Source organism: Aegilops tauschii, chromosome 1 (assembly GCF_002575655.3).
Source record: "Aegilops tauschii subsp. strangulata cultivar AL8/78 chromosome 1, Aet v6.0, whole genome shotgun sequence".
NCBI lineage: Eukaryota > Viridiplantae > Streptophyta > Magnoliopsida > Poales > Poaceae > Aegilops > Aegilops tauschii.
In genome coordinates, this window is record NC_053035.3 from 459,240,618 (window position 1) to 459,260,698 (window position 20,081).

At 47.3% G+C, this 20,081-nt stretch overlaps 1 protein-coding gene across 1 annotated transcript; it reads right to left on the minus strand.

Moving 5' to 3' along the window:
• Positions 1 to 346: 346 nt before the first annotated feature.
• Positions 347 to 12,502, minus strand: LOC109746200 (uncharacterized). Its single transcript, XM_020305333.2, has 11 exons — positions 12,059 to 12,502; positions 11,543 to 11,689; positions 11,231 to 11,449; positions 11,003 to 11,160; positions 2,083 to 2,417; positions 1,805 to 1,998; positions 1,540 to 1,731; positions 1,327 to 1,464; positions 1,122 to 1,234; positions 970 to 1,045; positions 347 to 903 (listed from the first exon to the last, which is right to left on the minus strand). The coding sequence occupies exons 1-11, from the start codon at positions 12,173 to 12,175 to the stop codon at positions 790 to 792; spliced, it is 1,803 nt and encodes a 600-aa protein (XP_020160922.2). The 5' UTR covers positions 12,176 to 12,502; the 3' UTR covers positions 347 to 789.
• Between the last annotated feature and the right edge of the window lie 7,579 nt (positions 12,503 to 20,081).

A 20,081-nucleotide genomic window follows, 5' to 3' on the forward strand; every position in this document is an offset into this window, starting at 1 on the left:
TCCCGGCGGGGTTAGCTGGGCCGGCCCATTGCGCGTCGAGCCGTCGAGAAGTCCGCGCCGTCCATGGCCTTATTGGGCCGGCCCACGTCGCGGCTGGCTGTCTCCACGTCGCCCCGCGGCCAACGCAAGTTTAGTCCCACCTCGCCGTCCGAAGGAGACGTCGACCGGCTTATATACCTGGCGCCCCGTCGCCACTTTGAACTTCTCTGAATTGCTATCCTGTCGTCGAGGCTGCCCTGTTGGGCCTGGTTTCCACGGCGTGTTCTGAAACGCCTGTTGTAGTCGCTAGGTTGGCTTGATAATGACGGGCTTATTAGGACACGCTGTGGACGGGCGGGCTTTTTTTTCTAAACTATTTTTTTGCTTTTCTAAACTAACACGCAGTGTGCTGCCATAGTATAGTGTACAGAAAATAAACGACGACACGATTACATATATGTAAATCTAAACATTATTGTTGTTTTTCTAAATTACTTTTTGTTTTTCTAAACAAAATCCCAGAGTTTTTTTTAATAATGCGCTACCATAGTTTAGTGTACAGAAAATAAACGACGACACGATTACATAGTTTAGTGTACAGAAAAAAAGACTGATTATATAAATTTTCTGAAACAAAATATCATCTGGTCATAAAAAAGCAATTAAGTATATAATCTTTTTGAAACAAAATAGTGGCCAAATCAATAAATATATCTATTACATAAAAATTATAACAAAGTGTGCATCGGGAAAGGAAAATATAGTCCTCCAGTAACACCCAATCACATGGAAAACTCCTCCGTGTCGCATCTATTTCTTCTTCTTTGATATCTGAATAACTTTGTTTTTCACTTCATCAAGCTTGTTTCTTTCCGAAAAGATAAGTTGCGCCATCATTACCTCCCTCGAATCATCAATTGACCTCTGAAAAAAAAAGTGGTGTTAGCACAGCGTACATTGTACGTCGTAGTAAAAACATTACATGTGTACCTGTGAAAATAAGCCTGTCCGTTTGTCACCATCCCAATATTGAAAGCATCGAAGGAGAAATATTACACATGAATTCCTAGTGCATACAATTTACGAAGATTAAATATCTATTGAACATATAGGATCGACATTCTGTCAAAGTAAGAACTCACCCATCATTTTGTTTTGGCATGTCATACGTTTGAATAGTCCATGTGGACACATCCGGATAATTCACAACTCCAGTTGCATTTGCTTCTTGGATATCTTCTCCTAGTTGTTTTCTCTAAAGATAAAATTAACATGCTGGAAAGAATGTCATTCAGTATAGTAAACAAAACGAATGTTACCAAATACACAATTGAAATTAAAACCTACCAGGTCCTCAACGAGTTGTCTAGTAACACTATCAAGTTTTCCAGTCATCAACGAGTCAAGAACCTGAAACTCTCTCTTCCCGCTATGCATGACGACAGTAACCCAGTGAGTGTTTCCCTTGTTTAGAGGAATATAAGTCTGCATGACAACGAGCATAAAACACAATCAGCACATAATATAGTATGTATATACCGTGTAACCAATCAAACTTACCTTTGGTTTTTTGAAATACTCGTCCTCACATCTATTCACGGGTCCATTACTATGCGACTCTGCTTCATAGTCGTTACCGGCGGTCTTCTTTCCGGGTCTAATGTGAAGCAGCCAATGTACCCTCCAAGTTTTCAACATGAAACGATCGTCATTAACTTTGTCGGCCAAAAATGATGAGTATGCATTAATTACCTATAAATAATGTGTCAGATTTGACAATGGTATTTTGGAATCAATTGTAATACAATAGATGAAATTAACTTACATCGCCACTTAGCCACTCATGGTTAATAATTTGACAAGCTCTCTGCACACTGAGACCATCTTCTGTGCCATCATTGAAAATTTCTGTTTTGGCATGTTTTTGTGAATACTCATGCGCACGCACGTACGTGATTGACGCTTTCACCACATCATACTCATCACTAGATTTGTTAACACCACCATTTTGGAACAATTCTGTAACACACAACTCAAATACTTATAAACGCAATTATATAAATAATTATTACGCAAGAACAATTAGAAACACAAAAAACTTACTTCCTTTCGCAGAACGTTTTGCACGTTTGTTCGGTTTAGGGACCACATAAGGAGACTTGACATGTTGTGACCCTTTGCGCTTGCGCCTGCCAGTAACCTCCTCCGCTTCCTCTTCCACTCCTTGAGAACCAAGCGATGCATGCGATGCGGTATCGTCCGTCCCTAAAGATGAGGCCGCTTTTTCATCTGATACTTCTGGTATTTCGATAGGATCATCCATATCACCCTTGAAACTATCCATGTACTCAGGAGTGCAGTAAAAAGGTGTGTTTCCACGAGAAGTTACATCAACGCCGTCATCATCCTTTTGCAAATTCATTTTGGAAGGTGTACGGTGTTGGGGAACGTAGCAATAATTCAAAATTTTCTACGCATCACCAAGATCAATCTATGGAGTCATCTAGCAACGAGAGAGAGGAGTGCATCTACATACCATTGTAGATCGCGAGCGGAAGCGTTCAAGAGAACGAGGTTGATGGAGTCGTACTCGTCGTGATCCAAATCACCGATGATCCTAGCGCCGAACGGACGGCACCTCCGCATTCAACACACGTACGGAACAGCGACGTCTCCTCCTTCTTGATCCAGCAAGGGGGAGGAGAGGTTGATGGAGATCCAGCAGCACGACGGCGTGGTGGTGGAAATAGCGGGATTCCAACAGGGCTTCGCCAAGCGCTGCGGGAGGAGGGAGATGTGTCACGGGAGGGAGAGGGAGGCGCCAGGGCTTGGGGTTTGGCTGCCCTCCCTCCCCCCTCTTTATATAGGACCCCTGTGGGGGGGCGCCGGCCCTAAAGATCCAATCTCAAGGGGGGCGGCAGCCAAGGGGGAAACTTGCCCCCCAAGTCAGGTGGGGCACCCCCCACCCCCAGGGTTTCCAACCCTAGGCGCAGGGGGAGGCCCATGGGGGGCGCACCAGCCCACCAGGGGCTGGTTCCCTTCCCACTTCAGCCCATGGGGCCCTCCGGGATAGGGGCCCCACCCGGTGGTCCCGGTACAATACCGGTGACCCCCGAAACTTTCCCGATGGCCGAAACTGGACTTCCTATATACAAATCTTACCTCCGGACCATTCCGGAACTCCTCGTGATGTCCGAGATCTCATCCGGGACTCCGAACAACTTTCGGGTTACCGCATACTAATATCTCTACAACCCTAGCGTCACCGAACCTTAAGTGTGTAGACCCTACGGGTTCGGGAGACACGCAGACATGACCGAGACGACTCTCCGGTCAATAACCAACAGCGGGATCTGGATACCCATGTTGGCTCCCACATGCTCCTCGATGATCTCATCGGATGAACCACGATGTCAAGGATTCAATCAATCCCATATACAATTCCCTCTGTCTATCGGTATGTTACTTGCCCAAGATTCGATCATCGGTATCCCAATACCTCGTTCAATCTCGTTACCGGCAAGTCTCTTTACTTGTTCCGTAACGCGTGATCCCGTGGCTAACTCCTTAGTCACATTGAGCTCATTATGATGATGCATTACCGAGTGGGCCCAGAGATACCTCTCCGTCATACGGAGTGACAAATCCCAGTCTCGATTCGTGCCAACCCAACAGACACTTTCGGAGATACCTGTAGTGCACCTTTATAGCCACCCAGTTACGTTGTGACGTTTGGTACACCCAAAGCATTCCTACGGTATCCGGGAGTTGCACAATCTCATGGTCTAAGGAAATGATACTTGACATTAGAAAAGCTCTTAGCAAACAAACTACACGATCTTGTGCTATGCTTAGGATTGGGTCTTGTCCATCACATCATTCTCCTAATGATGTGATCCCGTTATCAATGACATCCAATGTCCATGGTCAGGAAACCATAACCATCTCTTGATCAACGAGCTAGTCAACTAGAGGCTTACTAGGGACATGTTGTGGTCTATGTATTCACACATGTATTACGGTTTCCAGTTAATACAATTATAGCATGAACAACAGACAATTATCATGAACAAGGAAATATAATAATAACCATTTTATTATTGCCTCTAGGGCATATTTCCAACAGTCTCCCACTTGCACTAGAGTCAATAATCTAGTTCACATCACCATGTGATTAACACTCAAAGTTCACATCGCCATGTGACTAATACCCAAAAGTTTACTATAGTCAATAATCTAGTTCACATCACCATGTGATTAACACTCAATGTGTTCTAGGGTTTGATCATGTTATGCTTACGAGAGAGGTTTTAGTCAACGGGTCTGAACCTTTCAGATCCGTGTGTGCTTTACAAATCTCTATGTCATCTTGTAGATGCAGCTACCACGCGCTACTTGGAGCTATTCCAAATAACTGCTCTACTATACGAATCCGGTTTACTACTTAGAGTCATCCGGATTAGTGTGAAAGTTGCATCGACGTAACCCTTTACGATGAACTCTTTCACCACCTCCATAATCGAGAAAATTCCTTAGTCCACTAATTACTAAGGATAAGTTCGACCGCTGTCATGTGATCCATTCCGGGATCACTCTTGTACCCCTCGACTAATTCATGGCAAGGCACACTTCAGGTGCGGTACACAGCATAGCATACTGTAGAGCCTACGTCTAAAGCATAGGGGACGACCTTCGTCCTTTCTCTCTCTTCTGTCGTGGTCAGGTCTTGAGTCTTACTCAATACTCACACCTTGTAACACAGCCAAGAACTCCTTCTTTGCTGATCTATCTTGAACTCCTTCAAAATCTTGTCACGGTATGTATTCATTTGAAAGTACTATTAAGCGTTTTTGATCTATCCTTATAGATCTTGATGCTCAATGTTCAAGTAGCTTAATCCAGGTTTTCCATTGAAAAACACTTTTCAAACAACCTTATATGCTTTCCAGAAATTCTACATCATTTCTGATCAACAATATGTTAACAACATATACTCATCAAAAATTCTATAGTGCTCCCACTCACTTCTTTGGAAATACAAGTTTCTCATAAACTTTGTAAAAACCCAAAATCTTTGATCATTTCATCAAAGCATACATTCCAACTCCAAGATGCTTACTCCAATCCTTAGAAGGATTGCTGGAGCTTTGCATACTTGTTAGCATCTTTCAGGATTGACAAAACCTTCTGGTTGTATCAAATACAACCTTTCCTCAAGAAAATCGTCGAGGAAACAATGTTTTTGACATCCTATCTGCAAGATTTCATAAATAATGCAGTAACTGCTAATATAATTCCAACAGACTCTTAGCATCGCTACGAGTGAGAAAGTCTCATTGCAGTCAACTCCTTGAACTTGTGGGAAAACATCTTAAGGACAAGTCGAGCTTTCTTAATGGTGACACTTACCATCATTGTCCATCTTCCTTTTAAAATCCATCTGCACCCAACAGCCTTACGACCATCAAGTAGTTCTTCCAAAGTCTATACTTTGTTTTCACACATGGATCCTCTCGGATTTTATGGCCTCGAGCCATTCGTCGGAATCCGGGCCGACCATCGCTTCTCCATAGCTCGTAGGTTCATTGTTGTCTAGCAACATGACTTCCAAGACAGGATTACGTACCACTCTGAAGTAGTACGCATCCTTGTCGACCTACGAGGTTTGGTAGTGACTTGATCTGAAGTTTCATGATCACTATCATAAGCTTCCACTTCAATTGGTATAGGTACCACAGGAACAACTTCCTGTGCCCTGCTACACACTAGTTGAAGTGACGGTTCAATAACCTCATCAAGTCTCCACCATCCTCCCACTCAATTCTTTCGAGAGAAACTTTTCCTCGAGAAAGGACCTGTTTCTAGAAACAATCACTTTGCTTCCGGATCTAAAATAGGAGGTATACCCAACTGTTTTGGGTATTCTATGAAGATGCATTTATCCGCTTTGGGTTCGAGCTTATCAGCCTGAAATTTTTCCACATAAGCGTCACAGCCCCAAACTTTTAAGAAACGATAGCTTAGGTTTCTCTAAACCATAGTTCATACGGTGTTGTCTCAACGGAATTGCGTGGTGCCCTATTTAAAGTGAATGCGGTTGTCTCTAATGCCTAACCCATAAACGATAGTGTAATTCGATAAGAGACATCATGGTATGCACCATATCCAATAGGGTGCAGTTATGATGTTCGGACACACCATCACACTATGGTGTTCCAGGCGGTATTAGTCGTGAAACAATTTCCACAATTTCTTAATTGTGTGCCAAACTCGTAACTTAGATATTCATCTCTATGATCATATCACAGACATTTTATCCTCTTGTCACGACGATCTTCAACTTCACTCTGAAATTACTTGAACCTTTCAATAATTCAGACTTGGGTTTCATCAAGTAAATATTCTTAGCATCTACTCAAATCATCTGTGAAGTAAGAACATAACGATATCCACTGCGTGCCTCAGCACTCATTGGACTGCACACATCAAATGTATTACTTCCAACAAGTTGCTCTCTTGTTCCATCTTACTGAAAACGAGGCCTTTCAGTCATCTTGCCCATGTGGTATGATTTGCATGTCTCAAGTGATTCAAAATCAAGTGAGTCCAAACGATCCATCTGTATGGACTTTCTTCATGCATATATACTAATAGACATGGTTCGCATGTCTCAATCTTTTCAAAAACGAGTGAGTCCAAAGATCCATCAACATGGAGCTTCTTCATGCGTTTTATACCAATATGACTCAAGTGGCAGTGCCACAAGTATGTGGTACTATCTTATATCTTTTGGCATGAACATGTGTATCACTACGATCGTGATTCAATAAACCATTCATTTTAAGTGCAAGACCATTGAAGGTATTATTCAAATAGACAGAGTAACCATTATTCTCCTTAAATGAATAACTGTATTGCGATAAACATAATCCAATCATGTCTATGCTCAACGCAAACACCAAATAACAATTATTTAGGTTTAACACCAATCTCGATGGTAGAGGGAGCATGCGATGCTTGATCACATCAACCTTGGAAACACTTCCAACACATATCGTCATCTCACCTTTAGCTAGTCTCCGTTTATTCCGTAGCCTTTTATTTCGAGTTACCAACACTTAGCAACCGAACCGGTATCTAATACCCTAGTGCTACTAGGAGTATTAGTAAAGTACACATTAATATAATGTATATCCAATATACTTCTGTCGACCTTGCCTGCCTTCTCATCTACCAAGTATCTAGGGTAGTTCTGCTTCAGTGACCGTTCCCCTCATTACAGAAGCACTTAGTCTCGGGTTTGGGTTCAACCTTGGGTTTCTTCACTAGAGCAGCAACTGATTTGCCATTTCATGGAGTATCCCTTCTTTCCCTTGCCCTTCTTGAAACTAGTGGTTTTACCAACCATCAGCAATTGATGCTCCTACTTGATTTCTACTTTCGCGGTGTCAAACATCGCGAGTTGCTCAAGGATCATCATGTCTATCCCTGATATGTTATAGTTCATCACGAAGCTCTAATAGCTTGGTGGCAGTGACTATGGAGAACCATCACTATCTCATCTGGGAGATTAACTCCCACTCGATTCAAGCGATTGTAGTACTCAGACAATCTGAGCAGATGCTCAACGATTGAGTTTTTCTCCCTTAGTTTGCAGGCTTAAGAAACTTGTCAGAGGTCTCATACCTCTTGACGTGGGCACCAGTCTGAAATCCCAATTTCAGTCTTTGGAACATCTCATATGTTCTGCGACGTTTCAAAAACGTCTTTGGCGCCTTAATTCTAAACCGTTAGCATTACGCACTGAACTATCACGTAGTCATCAAAACGTGTATGTCAGATGTTCGCAACATCCACAGACGACGCTCGAGGTTCACACACCGAGCGGTGCATTAAGGACATAAGCCTTCTGCGTAGCAATGAGGATAATCCTCAGTTTACGGACCCAGTCCGCATAATTTCTACTATCAACTTTCAACTAAATTTTCTCTAGGAACATATCTTAAACAGTAGAACCAAAGCGTAAGCTACGACATAATTTGCAAAGACCTTTTGACTATGTTCATGATAATTAAGTTCATCTTATTATTTAATGAACTCCCACTTAGATAGACATCCCTCTAGTCATCTAAGTGATACATGATCCGAATCGACTAGACCGTGTCCGATCATCACGTGAGACGGACTAGTCATCAACGGTGAACATCTCCATGTTGATCGTATCTACTATACGACTCATGTTCGACCTTTCGGTCTCTTGTGTTCCGAGGCCATGTCTGTACATGCTAGGCTCGTCAAGTCAACCTAAGTGTTTCGCATGTGTAAATCTGGCTTACACCCGTTGTATGCGAACGTTAGAATCTATCACACCCGATCATCACGTGGTGCTTCGAAACAACGAACCTTCGCAACGGTGCACAGTTAGGGGGAACACGTCTCTTGAAATTTTAGTGAGGGATCATCTTATTTATGCTACCGTCGTTCTAAGCAAATAAGATGTAAACATGACAAACATCACATGCAAATCATAAAGTGACATGATATGGCCAATATCATCTTGCGCCTTTTGATCTCCATCTTCGAGGCGCGGCATGATCACCTTCGTCACCGGCATGACACCATGATCTACATCATCATGATCTCCATCATCGTGTCTTCATGAAGTTGTCTCGCCAACTATTACTTCTACTACTATGGCTAACGGTTAGCAATAAAGTAAAGTAATTACATGGCGTTTTCATTGACACGCAGGTCATACAATAAATTAAGACAACTCCTATGGCTCCTGCCGGTTGTCATACTCATCGACATGCAAGTCGTGATTCCTATTACAAGAACATGATCAATCTCATACATCACATATATCATTCATCACATCCTTTTGGCCATATCACATCACATAGCATACCCTGCAAAAACAAGTTAGACGTCCTCTAATTGTTGTTGCATGTTTTACGTGGCTGCTATGGGTTTCTAGCAAGAACGTTTCTTACCTACGCAAAAGCCACAACGGTGATATGCCAATTTCTATTTACCCTTCATAAGGACCCTTTTCATCGAATCCGATCCGACTAAAGTGGGAGAGACAGACACCCGCTAGCCACCTTATGCATCAAGTGCATGTCAGTCGGTGGAACCTGTCTCACGTAAGAGTACGTGTAAGGTCGGTCCGGGCCGCTTCATCCCACAATGCCGCCGAATCAAGATAAGACTAGTAACGGCAAGCAAATTGAACAAATCATCGCCCACAACTACTTTGTGTTCTACTCGTGCATAGAATCTACGCATAAACCTGGCTCATGATGCCACTGTTGGGGAACGTAGCAATAATTCAAAATTTTCTACGCATCACCAAGATCAATCTATGGAGTCATCTAGCAACGAGAGAGAGGAGTGCATCTACATACCCTTGTAGATCGCGAGCGGAAGCGTTCAAGAGAACGGGGTTGATGGAGTCGTACTCGTCGTGATCCAAATCACCGATGATCCTAGCGCCGAACGGACGGCACCTCCGTGTTCAACACACGTACGGAACAGCGACGTCTCCTCCTTCTTGATCCAGCAGGGGGGAGGAGAGGTTCATGGAGATCAAGCAGCACGACGGCGTGGTGGTGGAAGTAGCGGGATTCCAACAGGGCTTCGCCAAGCGCTGCGGGAGGAGGGAGATGTGTCACGGGAGGGAGAGGGAGGCGCCAGGGCTTGGGGTTTGGCTGCCCTCCCTCCCCCTCTTTATATAGGGCCCCTGTGGGGGGGCGCCGACCCTAGAGATCCAATCTCAAGGGGGGGGCGGCCAAGGGGGAAACTTGCCCCCCAAGTCAGGTGGGGCGCCCCCCACCCCCAGGGTTTCCAACCCTAGGCGCAGGGGGAGGCCCATGGGGGGCGCACCAGCCCACCAGGGGCTGGTTCCCTTCCCACTTCAGCCCATGGGGCCCTCCGGGATAGGTGGCCCCACCCGGTGGTCCCCCGGGACCCTTCCGGTGGTCCCGGTACAATACCGGTGACCCCCGAAACTTTCCCGGTGGCCGAAACTGGACTTCCTATATACAAATCTTTACCTCCGGACCATTCCGGAACTCCTCGTGATGTCCGAGATCTCATCCGGGACTCCGAACAACTTTCGGGTTACCGCATACTAATATCTCTACAACCCTAGCGTCACCGAACCTTAAGTGTGTAGACCCTACGGGTTCGGGAGACACGCAGACATGACCGAGACGACTCTCCGGTCAATAACCAACAGCGGGATCTGGATACCCATGTTGGCTCCCACATGCTCCTCGATGATCTCATCGGATGAGCCTCGATGTCGAGGATTCAATCAATCCCGTATACAATTCCCTTTGTCTATCGGTATGTTACTTGCCCGAGATTCGATCGTCGGTATCCCAATACCTCGTTCAATCTCGTTACCGGCAAGTCTCTTTACTTGTTCCGTAACGCATGATCCCATGGCTAACTCCTTAGTCACATTGAGCTCATTATGATGATGCATTACCGAGTGGGCCCAGAGATACCTCTCCGTCATACGGAGTGACAAATCCCAGTCTCGATTCGTGCCAACCCAACAGACACTTTCGGAGATACCTGTAGTGCACCTTTATAGCCACCCAGTTACGTTGTGACGTTTGGTACACCCAAAGCATTCCTACGGTATCCGGGAGTTGCACAATCTCATGGTCTAAGGAAATGATACTTGACATTAGAAAAGCTCTTAGCAAACGAACTTCACGATCTTGTGCTATGCTTAGGATTGGGTCTTGTCCATCACATCATTCTCCTAATGATGTGATCCCATTATCAATGACATCCAATGTCCATGGTCAGGAAACCATAACCATCTCTTGATCAACGAGCTAGTCAACTAGAGGCTTACTAGGGACATGTTGTGGTCTATGTATTCACACATGTATTACCGTTTCCAGTTAATACAATTATAACGTGAACAATAGACAATTATCATGAACAAGGAAATATAATAATAACCATTTTATTATTTCCTCTAGGGCATATTTCCAACATACGGAACTGGTCTGAATCATCTTTTTGATATACAAACTCTTTTTCCGGAAATTCACCATCGTTTCCAGACTCATTAATGCCTCCATATAGATTCTCTTCTTCTTCTTCGAGGTTACCGGGTTTGTAGAGGACACCGGTTTTGTTCAGTTTCTCAATCATCCTCTGCAAGAAAATATTTCATCTTAGTTCTTCAATAAAGTGATGGACATTAAAGTGCATGCTCAAGTGTTACCTGTGCACATAACTCTGGCAAACGAAGCATTTCCTTCCGAAGCTCATTAATCTCACTCAAAATCCGGTCCATAGTAGGCTTCTGGCTCGAAGCCTCCGAGGTACTGCCCTCTTTCCTCCTTCCAGTAACGTTAGATTTTTTGGTACTAGCTTTCTTAGTTTTTTCAGCTTCTTCTCCAATTTTTTTCAGCTTGTACTCCTCTGTAATGTTGTCATCGATCTACAAATGCAACAAGAGAATTATACATACAAATCATATTAACACTTAATTTTATTTCATAAATGTAAAACAAAACAAGATTACTCGGATTACCATCCCAACACCACGACCATATTCATAGTCGTATTTGTCTCTTCTCACAGCCATATCTTCCGTCCAGTTCCTCATCAGTGGGCTCAACAATGCCAACGGATCATATTTTGGACCGATGACTGGTTGCACCTTCTCCCAGTATAGGTACTGCAAAACACATAAACTAATTAAATAACATGTTCTTCGATAACATTATATAAGAAAAATGTTAAAATTAATAAAAAGAACGTACTTGCAAAAGGGCCAGGTTCCCCTGTGGCCACTGCCTAACATGGCCGTCCTGCAGAAGCTTGCCAATCTCCGACAAACAGAATCGCGAAGTGAATGCATTCCAGTTGAACTTCCTTATCAACTTAATATTTTGCACTAAGGCATAGTACTTCTTCGGAACGTATTCATGAGACACTGGTGCAATTATAGTTCCTAAGAGAACTAGAAACGTCATCCGAATAAAGTCATCGTCCGTGGTCTTATTCCTCACAATCTTTTCGATCAGATCATCAATCATGATCTTACCATTTTTTTTAACAAAACTAACTGGTATTTTTTTGGTTGCTTTTTCTCCTTCTGTACTAAGAAAACCAAAAACATCCACTCCATTGTTTTTCCAACCAAATATGGAGTACACATCATCAGGCCTTAGTGAAATAAGGCCTTTACTTCCAGCACTACTTCCAGAACTCTCTTGGACCATGAATTTTTTGCTACTTGGATTGTAACCTTGGAGTAAAAAATGAAGCAAAAAATCACGCATCTTTATCGATGGTATTCTGAACATGCCCTGCATATTCGTTTCATAAAACCTGAATTTCTGACTTGGTGACAATCTGTCAACTAGACTAACCCACTTTTCAACAGAACATGGAATCACACCGTCGATATTCATACTGCACGAAATAGTGTTCTGTCACATACCATGGTACTGCTATGACCTTCTTCGTATAAAAAACACAGACACAAAAAAACTTACACGACGACGGCGGTGGGAGAGGCACCGGCGGCGTAGAGACGGCGACGGGTCAGGGCAGGCAGGCCGGCGCGGGCGCACCTGCGACGTTTGGACGGTGGGGCGACGGGCGGCGTACGTCGGCAGTACGTGTAGATCGCGGCGGCGGCGAGACGGGCCGGAGGAAACTTAGACGGGATAGAAGGTATGTTTGCATGCACGTCGGCTAAGGACGTCGCCCGAGCGCTGATTGCGGCGGCGTTGTTAGTGGGACGGCCCCATGCACGCATGCGCGTCGGTTAGCGAGACGCCCGGCGTTTTTTATTTTCTTTTTAGATAGACGGCCTCATTATTTTAACTTAAACGAACGGGCTCATTTTTAACTTAATCAAACGGGTTAATTTTTTTAACTTAATCGAACGGGCATTTTTTTCACGTGCTACAATGACCGTGGCAAGCACGCATGCCAAATTTTTTTCGAGTTTCGACACTGTATGGATTTTCTACGATTTTCTGGGCCGAAAACCCCTAAAATACTGCCCAGACGTGACGCAACGTGCGTTCGTTGTCGGATTTCGTTCATTTTTGGCGTGGGGTGCCCGGGTGGGCCCCACACGCGCTGGCAAAAGTTGGGTGCATTCCGTGAAACCGCTCAGGTACTTGGTGTGGAAGGCGGTGGTTTCGGTATGGGCGGAGGGGGCCCTCGGTCGTACGCCTCTCCTTCGCATCCGCCAAACGGGCTCATTTTTTTCCACGTGCTACAATGACCGTGGCAAGCACGCACGCCAAATTGTTTTGAGTTTCGACACTGTATGGATTTTCTACGATTTTCTGGGCCGAAAACCGCTAAAATACTGCCCGGACGTGACGCAACGTGCGTTCGTTGTCGGATTTCGTTCATTTTTGGCGTGGGGTGCCCGGGTGGGGCCCCACACGCGCTGGCAAAAGTTGGGTGCATTCCGTGAAACCGCTCAGGTACTTGGTGTGGAAGGCGGTGGTTTCGGTATGGGCGGAGGGGGCCCTCGGTCGTACGCCTCTCCTTCGCATCCGCCAAACGAGCTCATTTTCTTTCACGTGCTACAATGACCGTGGCAAGCACATACGCCAATTTTTTTGAGTTTCGACACTGTATGGATTTTCTACGATTTTCTGGGCCGAAAACCCCTAAAATACTGCCCGGACGTGACGCAACGTGCGTTCGTTGTCGGATTTCGTTCATTTTTGGCGTGGGGTGCCCGGGTGGGGCCCCACACGCGCTGGCAAAAGTTGGGTGCATTCCGTGAAACCGCTCAGGTACTTGGTGTGGAAGGCGGTGGTTTCGGTATGGGCGGAGGGGGCCCTCGGTCGTACGCCTCTCCTTCACATCCGCCAAACGGGCTCATTTTTTCACGTGCTACAATGACCGTGGCAAGCACGCACGCCAAATTGTTTTGAGTTTCGACACTGTATGGATTTTCTACGATTTTCTGGGCCGAAAACCACTAAAATACTGCCCGGACGTGACGCAACGTGCGTTCGTTGTCGGATTTCGTTCATTTTTGGCGTGGGTGCCCGAGTGGGGCCCCACACGCGCTGGCAAAAGTTGGGTGCATTCCGTGAAACCGCTCAGGTACTTGGTGTGGAAGGCGGTGGTTTCGGTATGGGCGGAGGGGGCCCTCGGTCGTACGCCTCTCCTTCACATCCGCCAAACGGGCTCATTTTTTCACGTGCTACAATGACCGTGGCAAGCACGCACGCCAAATTGTTTTGAGTTTCGACACTGTATGGATTTTCTACGATTTTCTGGGCCGAAAACCACTAAAATACTGCCCGGACGTGACGCAACGTGCGTTCGTTGTCGGATTTCGTTCATTTTTGGCGTGGGTGCCCGAGTGGGGCCCCACACACGCTGGCAAAAGTTGGGTGCATTCCGTGAAACCGCTCAGGTACTTGGTGTGGAAGGCGGTGGTTTCGGTATGGGCGGAGGGGGCCCTCGGTCGTACGCCTCTCCTTCGCATCCGCCAAACGGGCTCATTTTTTTCACGTGCTACAATGACCGTAGCAAGCACGCACGCCAAATTTTTTCGAGTTTCGACACTGTATGGATTTTCTACGATTTTCTGGGTCGAAAACCCCTAAAATACTGCCCGGACGTGACGCAACATGCGTTCGTTGTCGGATTTCGTTCATTTTTGGCATGGGGTGCCCGGGTGGGGCCCCACACGCGCTAGCAAAAGTTGGGTGCGTTCCGTGAAACCGCTTAGGTACTTGGTGTGGAAGGCGGCGGTTTCGGTATGGGCGAAGGGGGCCCTCGGTCGTACGCCTCTCCTTCGCATCCGCCAAACGGGCTCATTTTTTTCACGTGCTACAATGACCGTGGCAAGCACGCACGCCAATTTTTTTAGTTTCGTCACTGTATGGATTTTCTACGATTTTCTAGGCCGAAAACCCCTAAAATACTGCCCGGACGTGACGCAACGTGCGTTCGTTGTCGGATTTCGTTCATTTTTGGCGTCGGGTGCCCGGGTGGGGCCCCACACGCGCTGGCAAAAGTTGGGTGCATTCCGTGAAACCGCTCAGGTACTTGGTGTGGAAGGCGGTGGTTTCGGTATGGGCGGAGGGGGCCCTCGGTCGTTCACCTCTCCTTCGCATCCGCCAAACGGGCTCATTTTTTTCCACGTGCTACAATGACCGTGGCAAGCACGCACACCAAATGCATGTGGAAGGCAGTGGTTTCCGTAAGGGGGAACGGATCCCCTTGCATATCTCCTCTTCGCATCCGCCAAACGGTATCACATTTTCTTCACGGGCTACATTGACCATGGCAAGCATGTATGCCAAAAAAAACCTACAATAGTCCCCGGACGTGACGCAAACTTTTTTCACACGTCGATTTTCGTGTCTTTCAATTTTCCTATTTTCTATCTTTTTTTTCATTCACTTCGAATTGTCAGAGTCTATAAGATAGTACGGCTTATTTCTTTAATCAATGAATTGTTTTATAAATCTTGATTTAAAATGATGACATCCATTTTCCCTCATTTGAAATGATCAACTTTTTTTCTATAAATGTCCAACTTTTTAAAATATTCTAAAACTAGACAAACGCGTTTGCGGCTGTATTTTTGGCGATTCTACATGCTATCGATATGGTGACGAATCGATCAACACAGATGAAAGGTGTGTGTTGTTGTAGTATTTTAATGGTGGCAGGAGAAGCCTTCAAGAGAATCGGATATGTTTTAATTTCTTTTCGCTAACTTCTATTTTACAAAATGATTCAAAATTTAAAAACATTTTCCGATATTTCATAGTAATTTGCATCTAAAATTCATTCAAACATAAGGATAGTTCATTAAACCTTACGACAAAGGGTTCATTTTACATTCGAACATAACGAAACTTAATTAAACATAAAAGGACCTAATCTAAATTAATTAAACATAAGAGGACCTAATCTAAACCTAATCTACCCGTCGTCGTCGGACGCGGCGAGGTCCACGATCTCGCCCGCACCGCCGTCACCGTCGTCATTGTTGCTGCTCTTTCCGGCGTCGCCCCAGTCGACGGCGTCGTCCTCCACCGGAGCCGCCTGCGCCGGTGCCTGCACCGTACCCGTAGCCGCCGCCGCATCCAGTGCCGCCTGCAGCTCGGCAGCCTCTGCAGCCGCCGCCATAGCCGCCGCGGCGTCTAGTGCCGCCTGCAGCTTGGCGGCCTCTCTGGCCTCTGCCGCCGCCGCTTCTGCCTGCGACGCCCGTAGGGCGATGAGGTAGCCGGGGCAGTCGTCCGGGTCGCCGTCCTCGCGCGGCGCGAACTGCTCCGGCTGGATCTCGACGGCGGGAGGGGCGGCGGGCCCGGCGAGCATGGGCACCGGACGGCGGGAGGAGCTTGGGGACGGCGCCGGAGGGGGACGGCGGGGCCGGCGCGGGGCAGACGACGGGCCGCCCGTCTCCGAATCCCGACGAGCCTGGGCGACGACCTTCCAGAAGTCCTTGCCCATCCAAAACCTTGTACGGTCGGCAATATTCCAGCGGCCGCCCTCGTGCCGGCGGAGCTCTTCCGGCGTCGCGCCGGGCCCCCTCGTCGGGTACCCGTCGGCGGTGATGTGGAAGATGTGCGGCAGACGGCAGCCCGGCGGCACCATCAGCCCGAGCCAGATGAGCTCGTCCGTGTCCGGCGTGCCCATGCTCGTCGGCCACGCGCCGCCACGGCCGTCCGTGCCACCGCTGCCGCCGGACGCCATGGCTGCCGTCAAGAAGGACGTGGGGGAGGCAGACGGCGCGTCTGATGGATGGCGTCGGTGGGTGAGGTGAGTGGGGGTGGGGGAGGCAGACGGGAAGGTGGGGGCGATTTAACATCGGGGCGGGGCGGCGGTAGGTGACCGACGCAGCGGCTTAACGCCGGCCTTAATGGCGCATCGGGGGCGGCGGCCGCCTCGGGAACCGTCCCTTGACCGACGCCACGCAACCGTCCTAGCGACGTGTTTTTTTCCTTTGACCACGACAGCTGGTCGTCGTACGTAGACGGGCGGGCGCGTGTACGTGCACTCGCTGTACATGACACGATGCGGGAACAGCCCCGTTGCGCGGGCGGCGGCTTTTTTGTGATGAGACAATCATACCTTTTTAATGAAGGGGTATGGAACGATCTCAGCCGTTGTTGTATTTAGAGAGTTGTACTGAAGAAGAAGCGTCCGTTACCACTTCCTTTCAACGATCGACACGTAAACTTAGAAAAGGAGGCGACCACTGGACGCATCGGACCAACGGGAACCATCGCGTCGTATTCGCGTGGGGAGAAATGGTGCTTACGGCCAACCACAGGCGAGGTACGTACAGCGACTTGGAAGGGTCGCTTGCACGGGCCATCCTCCCTGACATGACAACTGAGATCCTAAACTCGCTCCCAGAATTTAATTTCCTTTTGAGACCAGGGAAGCAGACAGCAAAAGATCAAGAGAGAGTGTAGTCCGCACGCGCTGCTGTGGTGTACCACAGGACAGAGGGACGGCCATTTACGTACACACTATTGGATCAAGCTGAAGGGGGGTATGCGTGAGAGGGCCTGACCCGTTGATGAAAAACCTGTTGAACATCCAGTTAATATAGTCGAATTTTGAGGCATTGTTTAATAGACTTAATTTGCATGCTATGTATTGATGATTTGCGCTATTTTCTATCCAAAAATTGATGAATACCGGCTTATTTGTATGAATTTCGTTATGTTAGTTCAAATGTGAGTTGAAATGTATCCGACCAGTGTTGGATGGCGGCCTCCCGCATACATGTCCGTGGATTGGGGAGGACTGGTTCCCCTGTCCGCGGACGGATGGGGGAAAACTTACGGGTCGCCGTTGGGATGCCGTTACGCCGGCATGCACAGAAGGACTAAGTGCTCGGGGCCGATTTGGTGCGTATATATGTGTCGATAGTGGGTCCGTGATCACGACTCTACGTAGCAGTACCATGGGCGGCCGGACAACTCTTCGGGATTTGCATGGTGAGGACTGAGGAGGCGCCTCAGGGTATGACCAATGCATTACCCGAGGGTGATGCCCCATGGACCACGTAGGATCGGATGTCAGAAAAAGTAGATTCGGATTGAGCAGCGAGATCCTCTACAAGAGGCGAGTGCTTAGGAAGAAAAAGTGTGGTCCGGTGCATAAAGCTGGAAATGTTAAAGTTGAGAGTAGAGATGCATGTGTAGTGGGAGTCTTTGTTTTCAATTCTTTGATCAGGTACACTAGGGTAGCTTGTATTGGGAAGAGAAAATCAATATAAAGGTCTCAAACTACGTTTTGTCATGAGGCATACGTATCCATATGTCATTATTGTACATGCCCTAATTTGCTTGCAACGTTGGGAGGGAGAGTGTAATTTAACAGGTGACAGCTAGTTGCTCTGCGACATTATCCACGGCATCACCGTGACGCCATGTTCACTGCAGCGACGAGTGGTCTAACGGACGGCGGAATCACAAGTTAGGACGATATTATTTTAAATGCTGCCTTCGCCTAGGTTTGGAGAGCTCGGCCACCTCTCGTTGCTTTCGGCTTTCCTGCCGACGTCACGTTACGATCGGGTCATCTCATCGGAACTCCGACGAGGCATGCAACTGGTGCAACGAGACGCCGTGCATCGCCACCAATGGACTTGGACTCGACCTCTCGGGAGAGACGGCCGGCGACCGACGACGTGCCTATACTCCCGGTCGGCTGATTAACTATCCAGTCCAGCGTCCAAATTGAAAGGACTGCGGCGTCGACTCGAGTCGAGTCGACCGGGCTACGCCGGCCTGCGTGCTGCGTGGTGATCAGGCGGGTGGATATAGGTTTTCACTGCTCTGGACTGGAGTGGCCGACTTGCGACTATGCACGGCGTGGACTCGTTGTCGATCGATCGGAGTACGTGGCAAACGTCGCTACCGCTATGTATATTCTGCCAAGTGCCAAGTAAACTTGGCTGCAAAGGAGTATATACCTACACAAGGGAACGTCGAAAACACGTCCAGATAGGAATATGCACGGTCAGTGCACACGCCTTTACAGCAAGTTTCTCGAATGGGCCAAGAAGAAGATGCATGGACGGTGGTCAATTCGAATCCGTTACTGCTTTGTACTCTACAGTCTACATGGTACGTTTTTTTCCGGGATACACTGCTTTCTACGATTGACAGGTCCCGAAAGAAGTCGCGAGAGAAAGGCTACCATTGGACAGACCACGTTACAGCGACCTGGAAGCCTGCCGTCTTCACCCGTCCTGGCTCTCTTGGGCAAGTCGCTTGCACGGGTCACCGTGCAGGACAGCAGGAGACCGATCATAAGCTCCTCCAAAAACTCAATTTGAGATAAAAGGCCGGGGAATCAAATAGCAACAGATCGAGAGAGGAGAAAGAGACGCCCATCCAGACCTTCAAACCGCGTATGTCCTAAGCGCGTGGTCCGGACGTATTTTGCTATCCAATGCAGGACGTTATTGTCGGTCCGGACTTTTCTCATAAATTAGAAAAAGGGGTTGCGGGAATCCGGACAGCAGACACGTAGGACTCTGACACATCTAACCCATCCAAACCTCCTTCCCGGTCTCATTTTCTTCCACTCCGCCCCTGCTGCCCCATTGCTTTGCATCCGCACCCTCCTCCTCTGACGATGTCGCTGTATGACTTTATCTATCCGGCCGCCACACAGGCATTGTCGGATGTCCGCAACCACCACCCACGCGCACGCTTATCTTATACTACGGGGTCGTCCACCCAGGATCCGCCCACATCTAGGTACCTCTGCCCCCCCCCCCTGGTCGACTACGTCCATGGCGATCACCACAGCCGACAGATGTCCGACCAAATGCCGTTGAGCTTATTTTCAAACTTCATGTCATTTTTTTAGAGTATGAAGGATGGCGGGGTACTCGAGAAGAGAGGGTGAGTTGTTGAAAGAACATGCGGTGCCCCCATGTTTCGTTTTGGTAATTGATGACAATCTCTATGGACTAATGGTTGCCTTGAGTTATATTTGAAGGATTTGTCCATAGGCATTTCTTGAAGTCCATGTGTTGGTTTCAAGGAGTTTATGTGGTGACCAAGGTGTTATTAAGGAATTATCCAAAGATTGGTCAT

What these genes read in the sequence shown, in the direction of transcription:
- LOC109746200 (XM_020305333.2), bottom strand. Translation starts at nt 12,175, where the DNA reads ATGATGTGTACTCCATATTTGGTTGGAAAAACAATGGAGTGGATGTTT. An exon ending in ATGGTCGTGGTGTTGGGATG is followed by an intron (nt 11,450 to 11,542) that starts GTAATCCGAGTA and finishes TTGCATTTGTAG; the next exon opens with ATCGATGACAACATTACAGA. An exon ending in AAAACGTTCTGCGAAAGGAA is followed by an intron (nt 1,999 to 2,082) that starts GTAAGTTTTTTG and finishes TGTGTGTTACAG; the next exon opens with AATTGTTCCAAAATGGTGGT.